Raw genomic sequence first — 17,060 nt, 5'->3', positions numbered from 1 at the left:
GTCTCATGCCAGCCAGCATGGAAAACAAGTCTTGCAGGGGATCACAGTGACTCTGGAACTCAAAAAGCCACACCGAGGCCTCTCTGTCTGTGATGGCTGTGCCCTCATGTTTGCTTTTCCTATAGGAACAGTTTGTGCAGCTCATGTTTACTTATCAATACTAGCTGCAGGGTCATTAAGTCTTTTATTCTTACTTCGATTGCATATTGGACTTCATTTTAAATTCTAGTTGGAGAACATGTAGGAGGAGTCTTTCTGCACAGACACTGCAGGTGGCAGTGAGCAACATCCCGCCTGGCTGCTCCAACTCTGGACATGCAGGGTAGCAGGGCAAGCAGCTGGTTGCTAGTGTCTCAGCTCAATACTCCCCATACCCAAACAGCTGCTTTGAAATCATATCTGCATGGTGGAGCCTTCTGGCCCTGGATTCAATGGGCTGCTGCAGCTGGCTGGCAGAGACAATGAAGCATTGGCATTCGGAGCTGGAAGTGGGGCCATATGCATTAGGAGACACACTGCAGGGAGCCATACACCTATGCAGAAGAAGTGAATTGCAAGGAGCTCTGCTCCCTACCCACTTCAACTGTCTGCCATACTCTTCTTTGCTGACTTAAAAAGAAAAATAGCTTAGTCCTAATTATGATAGGGAGTCTGTTTCCATCCATTACACAAAGGCAAGGGGTGTTAGCTATAGAAAGGCAACAACTTTTTATTAGGTTAATTCCAAAGGAGAACCAGCAAGAGTAGAGTGCCCAGGGCCCCACTCGGCTGAGCCCATCAATGAGCACAGTGAACAGATTCGCACACTGTCTTGGATATTTTGAAGTTATCAGAATACACTGTAAAAGAAGACTACTCCAGAATTAAGAATGTCCTGTAGGAACTTGGAGGTGTCGGCAAACCCACTATCTTTCACATGCCTGGGGTTTTTATCTGCCAGGAAGACCAACGGAAGGAACTGGAGGCATGTGGCGAATGTCAAAGTTCAAGTGATCAGAATCAGCCAAGGAAACTAAGTTTCCTTCTAAGAAGATCTCCAAAGTTGAGGGACATCTGAGAAGACAGGGCAGGGCTGAGTACCAAGGTTGCCTGATGGTTGTGAGGGGCTGAAGTTCCAGTTACAACTGACGTGCCATGTCTTGTTACACACAGGGTCGAGACTGACAATCCCATGTAAGGTGTTTCTGGGAGCTGGCACGCCCTTAAATACCATGCTGTGGTGGATGGCCAATGACACTGAGGTGAACAGTGCCTACCAGGGAGGCCGTGTGACAGAGGGACCACGCCAGTAAGTGGGGGAGAAGGTTCTGTTGTGATATCTCTGCGGGCTTTAGTCTTCCTTCTGTCATATCCTTGTCATTGTGACACACAGGGACCACTTGAAAGAAACCTTTATTGATCACAAACTGTTGAATTGTCAGAATTTTTAAAAAATTTTAAACTTTTAAAAGTTGTCAAAATCTTAAAAAAGTTTTAAAAGCTTTGCTGAAAATTGTCATGAGAGTCAAACTTTCTGTGTAGTTTTCTTTTTTACAAGGTTTACTTTTTTATTTGAATAGATTTTTACAGAGAAAAGAGAGAGAGAGAGAGGAGAGACTATTCCATCTGCTGGCTTACTTTCCCAGATGACTGTAATAGGTGGGGCTTAGGCCAGTCTGAAGCTGAGAGCCAGAAGTTTTTTCAGGGTCTCCCACTTGGATGTAGGGGCCCAAGGTCTTGGATCATTTTTCTCTACTTTTCAAAGCACATTAGCATGGAACTGGATTGGAAATGGAGGTGCTGGGACTTGACCTGGCGCCCATATAGGATGCTGGTACCATAGACACAAGCTTAGCTTACTATGCCAAGACACTTGCCCCTCAACCCGATACCTATTTAAGAGTGTATTTGTAGTTCCGTAGTTGATGTTAATGCTGCATGTGATGGCTGTTTAATTAAATATTTCTTGAGTTTTTATAGTTTCAAAAATGCTTTAGAATTAATACCTCTCCATTTCCCCTCGGCGACATCATTATTCCTTGTTTTTATGACGTCCTCCACGGACTATGACATAGCTGCATTGTCTGTACTGCTTCTTGTTCCTCAGACAACTGTAGGCTGTCACCGTCTCTCAGGAAGATTAATAATAAAAGCAAACATTTCGTTCTCATATCATTCATCTCTAGACAATGTTTTCTCATTCTGAAACTATAAATGGGAACCATTTGCACATGAGAAGAGAGATGATTCAACACTTGGTAGTATATTTTTTAAATCACAGTTTTGATACTTTGAACTTTTTCTTGATGAATATTTGTCTTGTTTTGGGAAGACTTACCAAAAAAAATTCTCTCTCGGTGTAATTTTCTGGGTAAAAATTCTGTGTGGTGTGGTGCACACCATCATCTATTTACAGGTCCTTGTTGTGAAAGACTTGGCCACAACTGAATACCTCATGTTAGCTTACTCGTGCCACCTGTTTACTTAAAGCGGCATACTTTTCCCTTATAGATAGAAAAAAAAAATAATCTTAGTGGATCCACTCACTAGTGATTTTATTCAGGCTAGTGGATAGTGGTGAAGTTTCTTCGACTTCCTGTCGCTTCACTAATGGCTGCCCTCCCAACCTGAGCTGTTCCCCTGGGCTGCCAGCGACTCTCTGATGTGGACTTGAGCTTCTAGAATGAGATTCATCAACAGAGAAGAGAGGAGGCAGGCTGGAGAGTGGAAACTCCCTACTCTTCAATATGCAAATCATGTATCAACGAGGGAGTCAGATTTCCACAAACTAGATGTTTCTGTTTCCAGGTCTAGATTTTTGTTCATCAGGGGCCTCAGGAAAGGGCATTTGTCAATGAGGTCATGCTGGCTCCCCTAAGTTCCCATGTGACAATGACCCATATTCATCCCACATTTGGGATGAACGCAGTGGCACGCGGTCCTGCTCATGACACTCGAAATGACTTTGTGCATAACGGGCACTGCCAGTTGAAGATGTCTAGATGTCTGTGATGTGAAAGATGCAGTTGCAGGTGCTATACTGCGTTAAGTCACTGCTTTTTCCTCTCAGGGAATATTCAGAAAATCATGAGAACTACGTAGAAATGCCATTGGTTTTCAATCCTGTAGCAAGAGAAGATTTGGACACGGATTTTAAGTGTATGGTCTTTAATACACAGAGTCTTCAGACGCTACACGCCACAGTCAGAGAAGGTACGCTCTGTGGGAACAATAAAGGAAACAAGAAAATGTGGAATGTTCTATGAATGCTAGCTAAAGCTTCTTGCTCTTCATACAGTAACTCATGTTTGTTGCTCAGTGGAAGCTGGAAGTAATTTTTACAAATTCTTTTTAAGATTGTTTTTCTTTCTTTTTTTTTTTTTGCTGGGGTGCAACGGGACATTGGCAAGTTATACTCAAAAATTTCAAAGCAAGCTGAGTTTCAGAAATAAAGGAGTGATGCAATTAACTTCCCCATGTCCTGTTGTGGTTCTGTTTTACCTCACCAGGATTTTTTCCCTGCCTCCTGTGGCCTCTGACAGGGGTGACTCGCTCTTAATCTTGAAGTTGAAAGCTTCATCTGCATGGGTTGAGGACCTGGAGACACCCAAGGTCATCAACTTTAGATGACAGGAAATAAATACCATGCAATGACCAGATCAGCCCAGTGTTCATCTAAGGACACTCCTAAAAATTTAAGTGAAAAACAGTATTGTTTTTGTCCAGATTGATTTCTTCTTGATGTTTCATCTTGAGCAGGAAAGGGAAGTGCCCCATACACAATTTCTTTTGGCAGCCGGGAGGATCAGACAGAGGGGCCAAAGGGATTCCCAGCAGGAATCTACTATACCACATAGTCTTCAGGGCAGTCTCACCATGATCAAAGAAACAGAAATCACTCCACATCTCCCATTTGGCTGACTACAGGCAAACTTGAAACCCAAAAAGCAATGGTTTGGCCCAGGCTGGGGTAGGGAATGACAACCTAACATAACTTTGCCCCAACTGTGGTCTGTGAGGCCCCATCAAAGTACTCACCTGTGCCTTAAATTCAAAACACAGACCCCTGGGCCAGGTCTACCACCAGATTCTCTTATAGCTGGCTGGGGATCACAATGGCACATGCTCCCTTCTTGTTAAACTTTGAGAACTGGGGCATGTATGGCAGAAAGACAGAATGAGAGATGGTGACTGTCCAAATTTGGGCACGGACCATCCCCCCACAGCAGTCTACACCCTGTAGAGATGAGCCCAGTGAGCCCCAGGCACCAGGTCAGGTGCGGGAAACCTTAGCACTTTTCTATCACCTGAACACTGCCCCAGCTGTTCAGAAAATGCAACTGCGCTGGATTTGCATGTGTGCGAATTCTCCAGTGGCACAGGCTGAGGGTGTGTTGGTTCCTGGATGCTCAGACAGACCATGGCATGTAATAGCTTCAATATATAAAATTCAGGCCTTATCAACAATGGAACTAATCAATACTCTGTTCTCTCATCTTGCATTCGCAGCCTCTTCACGTATTTCTCTTTTTATTGTATTTTTAATTTTGTTATTATTATCTTCCATGTTACAGTTTTGTAGGTAGAGGATTTCCCCTACTCATCCCTTCCCTCCCTCCTTATTTTCCCTCATGTTATTACAGTAGTATAGTCTTTTAGTAACAGTGACAAGTTTAACATTCTGCCATTTAGATGTAACTTGGCATTGCAGGTATATGCAACGGTAGAAAATCTAGTACCAAATTGTCAAGGTATATTTAACAGTTTCATTGGGATGCTTCCTTTTATTGGGAAGTAGAGATGCATTCTATAATATATCTTCAGTTCCTGGTGTGCTAGTCTCCATTATAGAGTTACTCTATGAAATTGTATGTATATACTTTTTAAAAATGAGTAATTATTTTTATTGGAAAGGCAGATATATAGAGAGAAGGAGAAACAGAGAAAAAGATCTTCCATCTGATGGTTCACTCCCCAAGTGAGCCGCAATGGCTGGAGCTGAGCTGATCTGAAGCCAGGTGCCAGGAGCTCTTCCTGGTCTCCCACCTGGTGTAGGGTCCCCAGGCTTTGGCCTGTCTTCCACTACTTTCCCAGGCCACAAGCAGGGAGCTGGATGGGAAGTGGAGCAGTGAGGACATGAACTGGTGCCCATATGGGTTTCTACACTTGCAGGTGGATGATTAGCCAGTAGAGTCATCGTGCCAGCCTCTGCATATACTTCTTAATCTATATTTATATGTTTGTTTTGTATTGCATCAAGGTTGCCTTCTGTCAGACAGAACATATGGTATTTGTCTTTTTGGGACTGGCTTATTTCATGGATCACAGTGGTCTCTAGTTGGGACCATTTTGTTGGGAATGGTAGAACTTCATTGTTTTTAACAGCTGAGTTGTAGTCCATGTATTTCTCTAACACTGTGATACTGCAACAAAATATGCAATAGCTGGGCCGGAGGAATGATCTTGGCACCTGAAGCACCTTGGTCCACAGATTGGTTCTTTTTCTTTGTCTCTGCGTCCTTGTGATAGCCATGCTTACTGGGAAAGCACCAACCGGCCCAGGCCTATCACAGGTGTCTAACTGAGGTATAAACAGATGACGTGTTAAGTGCACAGTGTCCCACCAGCGGAAGAAAGTTAGACCCTGGAGTCCTGTCCCCCACCCACATGCTCTGGTCTTCTATTCCCAGGAATTGGATTTTGTCCTCCCCTGCTTGTTTCTTTAATGCCACAAGCATTACTCTTGCATGTTTGTGATTTGTTGTCAGGAACATTTTTTAGTGTACATCTACTGGGACAAACAGACTCTGTGACCCAGCACTGCCCTGTCGTGTTTTAGAACAAGGGCCTGATCTGTTCTGATGTGCCTCTCTTCTCCCCACAGCCTCCTCCTCATTCTCCTGGGGAATTGCACTGGCCCCCCTGATGCTGCTCTTCTTGGTTTTGGGAGGTATATGCTTGTACAAACGGGGCAAACGCAGAGCTGGCAAAACCTATGGTCTGACGACGCTAAGGACTGGCCACCAAGACTTCCCATCCTACCCAAGCACAATAAAGGAGGTGAAATAATGCCAACAGGAGCCACATCCTGTCTCACGGAAGTGCTGTGCCTTCTGGATAATTCCTGCTTTTTGCTCCACTGTTTAACGAAATCACTGTGTTTATAGTGGTTTTGTAGCAAGGGACTGAAGATTTAGTTTCCCTTATGCCTCTGAAAATCAACAGAAGCAAATGTGTCCGTGTATGACTAGCACTCTGCTCCTTGTAATCTACTGAAGAGAATGAGATGCTCTTAGGCCCAGCAGTGAGTGGAAGACATCGGAAATGAATTTTTAACTTTTTGCCATTCCAATCTCCTAAGTTCTAGGAGGTACTGGAGATCCAGACGGATAAGATGTAGTTTGCCTTTCAGGAAGGCGGAATTTTATTGTGAATTTGGAAAGTGTGATTTAGAAATGCTGAAGTGTAAAAGTTTGTATGGAATGCTGATCTTTTTTTTTTTCAGCAATGGTGATTAAAAAACTGAAAAGAGTTAGTATAGGATGGGAGTGGACAACTAGTAGTCTGGTTGGTCAGGGAGTCCGTGTCCCACATCTGAATGTTGGCTTTGCATCTTGACTCTTGTCCCTGACTCCAGGTCTATTGGAAGGCAGCAGGTGGCTGAGTCTCTGCCCCCATGTGAGAGACCTGGATTGAGTTCCTAGCTTCTTGCTTCTGCCTTAGTGGAGTCCACCTTTTGTGGGCATTTGGGGGAAGAGTAGGTAGGAGCTCTCTCTGTTCTATGCCTTTCAAACAAACGAATAAATACAAAGTAAAGAAACAGTAGTGTGAGCTGTCAATAAAATACAGATACTGTACCATATCAGTGTGTGAAGCAATAGATCTAATTTCATAACCATTCTTTTGAAAATTAAAAGAAAGGAAGGACATTAAGATAACTGTGCAAATTGGAAAAAAGTCTAATCAGGTCCTACTCGCTCTCATGAACCAGAGGGTTTTCTACATAAGGCAATTGTGTTTAGTAAAAAAAATTAAAAATGGGAGGAAAATCAACATGATTCTCTCCTCGATTTATTCATGTGTGTGTTCAGATAGGATCTTCTCAGAGTCCTCAATAAAGATATACCTCTGAGGGTAGCATAGTGGATTAAGCCATGACTTTCAAGGTCAGTATCCTGTCCAAACTAAGGGTGAGACTCAGGTTCCTTCTGATGTGGCTGGGAAAGCAGCAGCTGATGGTCCTTGAAGGCTTCGATGGAGTTCCTGGATTATGGGACCTGACCCAACTGCAGCTGTTTGTGGCAATCTGGGGAGTAGACAGCATGTGAGCATTTTTTTCATCTGTTTCTCCTTTTCTGCCACTCTGCCTTTCAAATCAATAAAATAAATAAAAAAAAAGAGAGTCATATCTTCTCGCAATCTGCTTGGTACTCCGTAAACTCTTAACATCAGTGGTCCTTCCACTATCTACACTTGTTTGTTTTTTGTCTGTTTTCATAGCAGTTTCTCAGTGTCTTGAAATAGTCTTTATAACTTTATAACTCTTAATGGAGGGAAATAGGACAAGCTCTTCAGCCTTCAGTATCACTAAAATAATTGTGAGAGTAAGCTCTGATGGCATTATGTTGCAAGTTTTTACACAGTAAAATAACGAAAGTGTGATTTAAAGGAAATTGTGTCAACTTCAAGGCAGTAATAATTATAGCATGCAGCATTATTCAAAGTTGTGAGAAAGGCATCTGTCTCAGCCTGTGTTGTTATCATCCCATTAGGGCTCACAATTCTGGATGCGGAGAAGTTCAGGGCGAAGGTGTTGGCAGATCTGGTGTCTGGCAAGGGTTTCTGGATCATAGATGAGAACTTTTAGGCTCGCAGTTCCCAACATCCTCATGATGGAGGTGGCGCATGTCAGCAACTGAGTGTAGGAGGACACGTTCAGACTCCAGCAGCATGATCCCCCTTACAGATGAGAGAAGAGAAGTAGGGAATCTGCTGAGGAGACATGTAAAAGAGCACACAGGGAAATAACTTTTAGCAAGAATCAGAGATGTAAACCAGAAGTAGTTTGAGATATCAGCGCTTTCAAACAGTGAGACGGTCACGAGCTATCAGTGCTTTCAGATAGTGTGAAACACAGAAATGGTCACTCACACACTGCAATTCCATTTTTGATTTGGTAATGAGAAATACAGAAGTAATATGCACCATGCCAGTGGGCCCTGAGGCCAACTTGGACCTTGCTGCAAGAGCCTTCCCACTTCAGTACTGGGAGGGCACGTTGGCCTCTGGAAACCAGCCATCGTGGCCATGTTTATACCATAGAAACTGGCAAACACCACAGAGGAGCTCTCCTTTTCCTAGCACGTAAGATCAGTCAAACATCACAGAGACGCCTGACATTGCTGCTTAACGAAAGTTGTCTCAGGACCTAATTCAATGAAAGAAAATGATGTTTGTGAAAAATGTATGAAATCTGGTGAAACTCATTCACTGCTCATAAAAATTATGCAGTATTTCTCAATTATAATTGCCAACAGTGTTAGACAAACATTTATAATATGAAGGGCAAATCATCAATTCTTTTGTATAATTTTCATGGTTACAATAATATCCAGCCATTTAGACAAAGGAGGAAAGTTAAAAACAGACGTGGCAGACAGATTTATTGGGTTGAAGTTCAAGTATTTGCATGTGGTGCTTCTGTGGTTCTGGAGGAGCACTTTAATCTCAGAGTATTTCCATTTTCTCATATGAAAATGGGAGTAGGGCCCGGCGGCGTGGCCTAGCGGCTAAAGTCCTCGCCTTGAACGCCCCGGGATCCCATATGGGCACCGGTTCTAATCCCGGCAGCTCCACTTCCCATCCAGCTCCCTGCTTGTGGCCTGGGAAAGCAGTCGAGGACGGCCCAAAGCCTTGGGACCCTGCACCCATGTGGGAGACCCGGAAGAGGTTCCTGGTTCCCGGCATCGGATCGGCACAGCACGGGCCGTTGCGGCTCACTTGGGGAGTGAATCATCGGACAGAAGATCTTCCTCTCTGTCTCTCCTCCTCTCTGTATATCTGACTTTGTAATAAAAAATAAATAAATCTTAAGACAAAAGAAAAACAGAAAGTGGGATTAATGGCAGCAGCCATTTTAATTACCTTTTATAGTTGTCATAAACACAGAGAGAAATAGAGAGAGCGAGAGAGCGAGAGAGACAGAAAGGTTTTTCATTGCTGGTTCACTCCCCAACTGAGCACAACGGCTGATGCTGAACCAGGCTGCTTCACCCAGATCTCCCATGTGGGTGCAGGGGCCCCAGTATCTGGGCCATCCTCTGCCGCTTTCCATGTGCATCACTGGGGAGCTGGTTTGAAAGTGAATACTTGGGACTGGAACCAGCATCCATATGGGATGCTGGTGCTGTAGGCGGTGGCTTACCTCACCAGGTCACATATGTTCGTTTTTCTAACTACAGCAATTATTTAGTAGTCAAAGTCGTAGGAGGAGTAAACAGGAATAAAAGTGGGGCACACTGTTTGGACGGAGCGCTGACAGTCTGTGGGTTGTGGGACAAATCCATCTGCCCTCTGTTTATGTAACTTATGTTTTATGAGATCACAGACCCACTTGTTTACACATCGTCTTTGGATGCTTTTGCTCTTTGAAAACAACTGAGTCATTAAGGCAGAAAAGCATAAAATATTTACTCTCAGACCCTCTACAGATCAGCCTGTGTTCCTCACCTTGGTATTCCCCATGTTTTCTAAGCATGGGAGAAGGCAAAGGTGTGTGGGGATAAGTGGAGGTCTTGGAACAGCTGGTCAGCAGTGTAACCCTGCCCGAAGAGGGAACAACAGTTCAGATGAGGGATTAGACGAGGACTCTGCCTCTGTCTTTTCGGCACCTTCAGGATTAGGTGCCCCAGGCCTTCATCTTTCTTCCCTCCTGGGTCTTGCTGGGATTGTGTGGAGTTAGTTAGCTACCTGCTGATACTAGCAACTTCAGCAATGACCCAGAAAAGAAGCTGAGTGCAACCAGAAAAGAACTACCAATGACTTTCTCAATCCCATATTCCCCCTGTTCGCCACTGTGCAATGTATAGCTAGAAAAAGTACAAGGTGTTTGGGGGAAATTTTGAATGCTGGAGTTTTGGAAATATTGAGGAACAACTGTAATCCTGGGATTACAACTTTTTTAAGAAAAAGATTTGTTATCATTTAAACTTTTTGTAATTAAATTTTTTTTAAATTAAAAAAATTTATGATGCAATTCCACAGGCCTGGGATTTCCCTTATCCCTTCTTCAAATTCCCTCCCTCCATAATTTCCCCTATTATTCCCTTATTATTACAAAAGTATAGTCCTTCATAAGCAGTGATAGTTAGGTGTTATATTTGTATCCTGCCGTTGTAGTTACGGACACTGGCAGAGTCCAGCATGCTGTTGTCAAGATGTATTTGACAGCTTCTTTGGGAGTCCATCTTTGATTTAGAAGTAGAGATGCATACTGCATTGTATCTTCACATCTGGACAGTTAATATTACACAATTACTACACATTTCCCTAAATGAAAATCTATAAAACTAAATCAACTGCAGGAATAAAGTTAAAAAAAACCTTAAAATGCCATGAAGGTGAAGAACATGCTACTGAATGACCAGTGTGTTGCTGAAAAATTGAAAAAGAAAATAAGCATTCTTGGAGGAAATGATGCTACTGTATGACCTATGAGTCAATGAAAAATTTAATAAGAGAAAAGATTGAAAAAATAAAAATGAAAACAAATATATCAAAATTCATGAGATTCAACAAAAACAGTTATTGAAAGGGCTATTGATCTTATATTTTGCATGAAGGTTGTCTTATATCAGAGAAAACACATGATACTTGTCACTTTTGGGTTGAGTTACTTCACTGAGCGTAGCGGTCTCTAGTTGGGACCATTTCGTTGCAAATGTAGCATTTCATTCTTAGTATTCCACAGAAGAGATGTACCACAGTTTCTTTATCCACTTCTCTTCTGACAGGCATCATCAAAATGTCCATATAATGCATTCCCAATCAAAATCCCAACAACATTGCTCTCAGAAATAGAAAAGATAATACAAAAGTACATTAAGAGCCAAAGCTAATCTGAAGAATAAAAACCAAGCTGGAGGAGTCACAATTCCAGACCTGAAGACATGCTACAGAGCAGTGGTCATCAAAACAGTCTGGTACTGGTACAGAAACAGAGAAGAAGATAAATGGAACAGAATAGAAACACCAGAAGTGAGCCTACACATGTATTGCCAACTAATCTTTGACAAGAAAACTTGAAACAATCTGGGAAAAAAGCCTGGTTCTCTTCAACAAATGCTGTTGGGATAATTGGATAGCAGCCTGCAGAGGTAACAAGCAAGACCCCCACCTCTCACCATATACAAAAATCAGCTCTAAGTGGACCAAGGGCCTAAATCTGTATGCAGAAGCCATCAAACTACTAGATGAAAACATAAGAAGCACTCTCCAGGATATAGATATTGGGAAAGACTTTTTAGAAAAGACACCAAAAATGCAGGTAGTCAAAGCCAAAATAAACAAACGGGATTGCATCAAACTAAAAAGGTTCTGTACAGCAAAAGAAATGGATCAACAAAATGAAGAGCAACCAGCAGAATGGATGAAAATTTGTGCACACTATACAACCGGTAGGGGACAATATCCAGGATTTACAAAGAGCTTCAGAAACCCGGGACCAGAAAAAAAAAAAAAAAACTGAAAAAATGGGCAAAGGAAAAAAAACAGACACTTTTCAAAAGAACAAATGCAGATGGCTAATAGACATATGAAAAAATGCTCAGGCTCTCTAACCATCAGGGAGATACAAATGAAAACCTCACCGAGGTTTCACCTAACTCCAGTGAGACTGGCCTACATTCAGAACTCTACTAACAACCCCTGTGTGAGAGGAGGTGGGAAGAAATGTACCCTCCTTCACTGTTGGTGGGAGTGTAGACTAATACAACCACTATGGAAATCAGTATGATTTGTTATCTTCATAAAGAGTGCACTAAGTTATTTTGGATAATATCGAAGGTGTGTCTCAGATTATTGAGAATAGGTGGAACAAGCCTGGCCATGTCTTGACGACTGTAGGCCCTGGTGATGGCAGATAGCACTTCTTAGGCCATGCTCTTCTGCTTTGGTGAATACTTTGCACATTGCCACAATAATGGGTAAAATTAGTGTGTAAAGATTTTTTTCTTTTGCAGAATAAAAACCCAAATGTCTGCTAGACAGGAAATAGGTAGATAAACTGCAGTAAAATAGCACAGTGGACTTCAAATAGTGGTAAAGACAAAAATAAAAACCACCACAATAAACAAGGAAGCTACTTGCAGCAAACTGATGCTCTTAGACAGTAAGTAAATAATTCTGTAAATGTTTGTTTACAGCATGATTTCCTTTTTAAACATGAAAAAACAGTTAGTTAAATTTTCTCCATGGATATAAACGTATAAACACACATATAATCTGTGCTTATACATACAAACAGGTACAAATATATGTGAGTATGTAAGCAAGTATATATAAACACATCTTTAGCTAAGTTGCAATTTTTCACATATATTCTCTGAAATGTAAATGTGTATGTGGATAGTGATTATGTCAGTGACAGACAAAAATGCATTTTGATCAAATTTTAGACCCCATGTTGGGTTAACAGGTTTTACTGTTGAACTATCAAAAATCAGACTGGGAACCAATGAAGCATGTGTGTCTTGAACAAAGAATTACGTCTGACTCAATCCTGTACTTCTGAGTCTAAGTTATTAAACATTAAACTTCCGAGTCTAAGTTATTAAACAAGGAAATACCTGAAGGAGACAAAGTGGTTTCTTAATATTGATAATTTTCTTAATTCTTAGTAAGGCCCATTCCGTCTGTCTTTGGTGAATACTACTGGTTTAACTTTGTGAAGGTGGGTATTTTCTTCAAACCTCTGCAAAATACTGGGCAAGTATAATTCATAGTGTTTGGAAACCTCTGTCTTCTACACTGCTTATAGTAAATGCCCCGGCCTCATGTAACTACATGGCACTTCCAAAAGAGCGAAGGGCATGGAGGTTATAAATGACAGGCACCAAATGCACCAAAAAGACATCTGATGTCATGGAAGAGTTCATGGAAAAACAGAATTGCTAGTTTAGGGGTGAATGTTTAGCCTCCTGGTTTGGACACCCCTTGAAGCATCCACTTCCTATATTGGGGTAGTTGGATTTGATTCTCTGCTCCGGATCACGACTCCAGCTTCCTGATTGCAGACACCAGTGAGGCTCAAGTATTTGGGTGTGTGCCACACCTAAGGGAAAGTGGCATTGACTCCCTGGCTTATGGATGTGGCAGGGCCCAGCTCCAGACATTGCGGAGATCTGGGGAGGGAGCAAATGCTTGTTTCCCTCTGCTTCCTTATCTCACAAAAATCATTAAAAACAAATTTAATTGGGTGAAAAAAATGTGAAATGTATGCATATAAGGAGTCTTTAGAAAATTTGTGGAAAATGAGTATTGTAGAAAAATACTATTATATTTTTAGTATTTTGAATATTTTTTATTTAGTTTATTTTAGTATTTTGTCTAGTTTTTTTTTTTGGTATTTTGAGTATTGTGTTAAACTATATTTCGGTGCATATATCTTTGGCACTAAAATATAATTATCTCTTAACTACATTTCCATAAATGTTTTGAAGTTCCTTGGTAGCTAGGGGCAGTTATATTGTAAGAGCAGTAAGTCTATTTGCTGTAAGATACTCAAGGAAGGAACACTCTTGCTCATGGACACATTCCTGGCAGCTGGCATGGTGCCGTGCTGTGCAGTGAGCATTCACAGCGTCTAAGGAATGGAGAGAAAGTGTGTGTACTTGAGTTTGCCCAGTCTGTGTGAACAGAGGGGATCTCTCCTTGGAACTCAGCTAAGTGTTCCTGCTTCTTCTTCCACTCTCAAACTCCTGCCGCCTTGTGCTATGACCTCCTGTCAATAGCTTCCTGGACACACAGAACATTTTGTGTTTCAGGATTGTTTTCTTTTTCTTGTGGCCCCACCTTTGGGCATCTTCCAACCATACCACCTCAAAACTATTTTGGTATAGCCATTTGGATACCATGAAGGCACTGTCACCTCATCAAGGTCATTGCTGTGGGCTGTCCAGGGAACAAGCTGTTTTGTTACCACCCTGGGCTGCAACTTCCGCCAGTGTCAGTGCCTGGAGCCCCTCTGGGCCGTCACAGAGGCTCTGCACAACAGGAGTGCTGGGACAGAATTCCACAGCTCGGGCTCCAGTGTACCCCTCACCCTTGGCAGGTCTGCAAAATTCACTTCTTCATTCTCCCACCGCCAAAGTTAAGCAAAGACAGAGTAAAGAAAACCCCAGAACTTGCTGCCTCTGATTTTTCAGAAATGGCTCAGGCTACAGCTACCAGGCCCCCAGGGAAGCTGGGCCTGGGAACGGGAGGGTACGAGTCAGCTAGAGGCAAAGATTAAGGGAGAGAAAGTTTCAGATGAGAAAAAGAAACTGGGAGGGAAAGAAAACCAAGTATGAAGTAGAGAAAACCAACATATAAGTGTTTATAATATGCAAGATTTTACATGTTTTGCCCAAATTACTCCTCAAAAAAAAATCTGCCAAGTATTGCAGCCCACTTTTTTAGAGAAGATTCCTATAGTTTAGTTATTTAAGCTCTCACATTAATGTCATGTGGTTTAAATATGAAATATTGTTCCTGGCTTGGATGTGCAGCACTAAGTTTCACAATCCAAACCCCAGAATTCAACACAGCTGGAGAACAGCTGGTCCCAGGCTGGGCTGGTCCACATCACAGTTACAGCAGGAAGCAACAGAACCAACATTTGCTTTCCTGGGGGCAGCCTTGTTACCAAGAAGAGAGACGATAACCAAGGCAGCAGAGATCAGCTTGGGATTGGTTGGTTTGAATCCTGCTGAGGGATCGGAAACAGATGCATAGTAGCCTAGTGAGAACTCCATTAAGGAGGCAGTTGGGATGTGAGCTCTGGGTTGCTTGGTTTGCGTCTGAAAATCTTGCTTATGGGCCAAGTCCTCAAAACTTTAGAAATTGGCTGAATCTGGGAGAGGCACGTTCCAGGGTGAAGAAGGGCCCAGATGTCAAAGAAAGGATCTCAGGAAACCATGAGAAAATATAATTACATCCATACTTATCCAGTTGAACTCATCAGAAATTCTAGAGAGAAATTAAATAGCCAGAAGTAAAATGGATCAGTTCACAATTTCAGTTTTTAAACGAGCACACAAAATCTCCATTATTAAACATAGTGGAACAACCATTACAAAATAATAAAAATCTGGCAAGTATAAGCAATGAAAGGTTAATGTTACATTGGGATGCAGCCTTGTATCTTATAGTCTCAGTAATACATACATATATAATTAAACTAAAACCAAAAATCGAAAACTGAAACCCACAATGCCTTCTGGGTCCCCCCTGGATCATAACACCTTAAAAATCAGAACAAGAAAATATAAAACAAAAGAACAAGCAATGTAATACGTCACCTCCCAGGAGGTGAGGGAAATCTCTGCTGGGCTGGGGTTGAAAGTGAGGAGGAACCGAGGCAGATGGAGAAGCAGAAGGCAGCAGCCAACAGTGTAAGCAAGAGGCACAGGCATGGCCCGAGGAAAGGCGAGGGCAGAGGCTGCCACTAAGAAAGGGAAAACTGAAGGGCAGGTCTGGGCACGTTTGGCAAAGGCTTTGTATGTCCTGCCAAGAACATGGGATTCTGCCTCAGAATTGTTCAGCCATGATACTCTGACCCATGAGAGCACCTGGGCAGTGTGGCACAAGAAATGCATGACTGATCAGGACTTACTGAGACAAGGATCCTGCCACCTGTGTGGTCTGTGATGTGTCTCAATGGGGTGCTTAAGGGACCAGGAGTGCCCAAGAGAGGGTATTGCCCTTGGTGCAGGACCTGTTCCATGTGGCAGGGTAAGAAAGGTTCAGGGCCAATAGGTTGAAGTTGATTGTCAATTCCACCCCTACACAGGAGTCTGATTGAAGAACGGTTATGCTTCAAAATGTCCTGAGAGGGGCTAGTATTGTGGCACGCGGGTTAAGCAGCTTCTTGTCATACTAGCATTCTATATTTGAGTGCTAGTTCAAGTCCTGCTACCCTGCTTTCTACCCAGCTTCCTGCTAATGCTCCTGGGAAGGCAGTGGATAACAGGCCAAGGACTTGAATTCCTGCCATTCATGTTGGAGACCAGGATGGAGCTCTTGGCTTTTAGCTGGGCCCAGATCAGGCTGTTGCAGGCATTCCCCAGTGAATTAAACCGACAGATTGAATATTACTTTGTTTCTCTTTTCATCTCCCTCCCTCTCCCGGTTGCTCTGCCTTTCAAATAAATAAATCAAATAAGCACATCTTTTAAGAATGATTATAGGAGGTCTGGCGCGATAGTCTCGTGGCTAAGTCCTCACCTTGCATGTACTGGGATCCCATATGGGTGCAAGTTTGTGTCCCAGCTGCTCCGCTTTCCACCCAGCTGCTCCCTGTGCCTGCACCCTGCCCAGATACCTGTGAACTGGAAGGCCCACGCTCCTTTTGTCATGCTTGAACTTTCCATGGAGCCAGGATGGGCTCCACAGAAGCCCGGTAATGGACACATCCGTTGTGCTGGTTGGGGACAGGGTTTAAGAACTCAGAAAGGAAAGGAGATGCCCACCTTCTGAGCTAGTAGTTTGCAATGGTTTGAAAGATAACAGCTGAGCTTATATTGTTAGGAAGAGAAAGGAGAACAACATTGCCCATGCACATATAGACTCTGCCCCCTTGTCATTATTTCTTCAACAATTTACATAGCATTTACATTGTATGAGGTATCAGAAGTCATCTAGAAATAATTTCCGGTATGTAAGAGGAGGCAGGAATTTAGTCATGTGATGCCCATGCCCCACATGGAGTTTGCATTTGAATCCTGGCCCTCTCCCTAACTTGCTACCATTGCAGATCCCGGACTCACTGTTGTAACAAGCAGTTGGGTTTCCATAGCCTTTCTGAGAAACCTGGATTGAGTTTC

At 42.7% G+C, this 17,060-nt stretch overlaps 1 protein-coding gene across 4 annotated transcripts in view; it reads left to right on the top strand.

Annotated features, from left to right (window-relative positions):
* Nucleotides 1-6,080, top strand: part of IL1R2 (interleukin 1 receptor type 2) — a 36,030-nt gene extending 29,950 nt beyond the window's left edge. For all 4 annotated transcript variants that reach the window (XM_058667478.1, XM_058667477.1, XM_058667480.1 and 1 more), the window contains exons 7-9: nucleotides 1,153-1,288; nucleotides 3,050-3,192; nucleotides 5,864-6,080. In XM_058667478.1, coding sequence (XP_058523461.1) covers nucleotides 1,153-1,288; nucleotides 3,050-3,192; nucleotides 5,864-6,048 — 464 coding nt within the window. In that variant the 3' untranslated portion in view covers nucleotides 6,049-6,080. The remainder of the gene's footprint in view (nucleotides 1-1,152; nucleotides 1,289-3,049; nucleotides 3,193-5,863) is intronic.
* The last annotated feature ends 10,980 nt before the right edge of the window (nucleotides 6,081-17,060 follow it).

Source organism: Ochotona princeps, chromosome 8 (assembly GCF_030435755.1).
Source record: "Ochotona princeps isolate mOchPri1 chromosome 8, mOchPri1.hap1, whole genome shotgun sequence".
NCBI lineage: Eukaryota > Metazoa > Chordata > Mammalia > Lagomorpha > Ochotonidae > Ochotona > Ochotona princeps.
The sequence above is the reverse complement of the archived record's forward strand: the minus strand, read 5'-3'. Positions and strand labels throughout refer to the sequence as shown.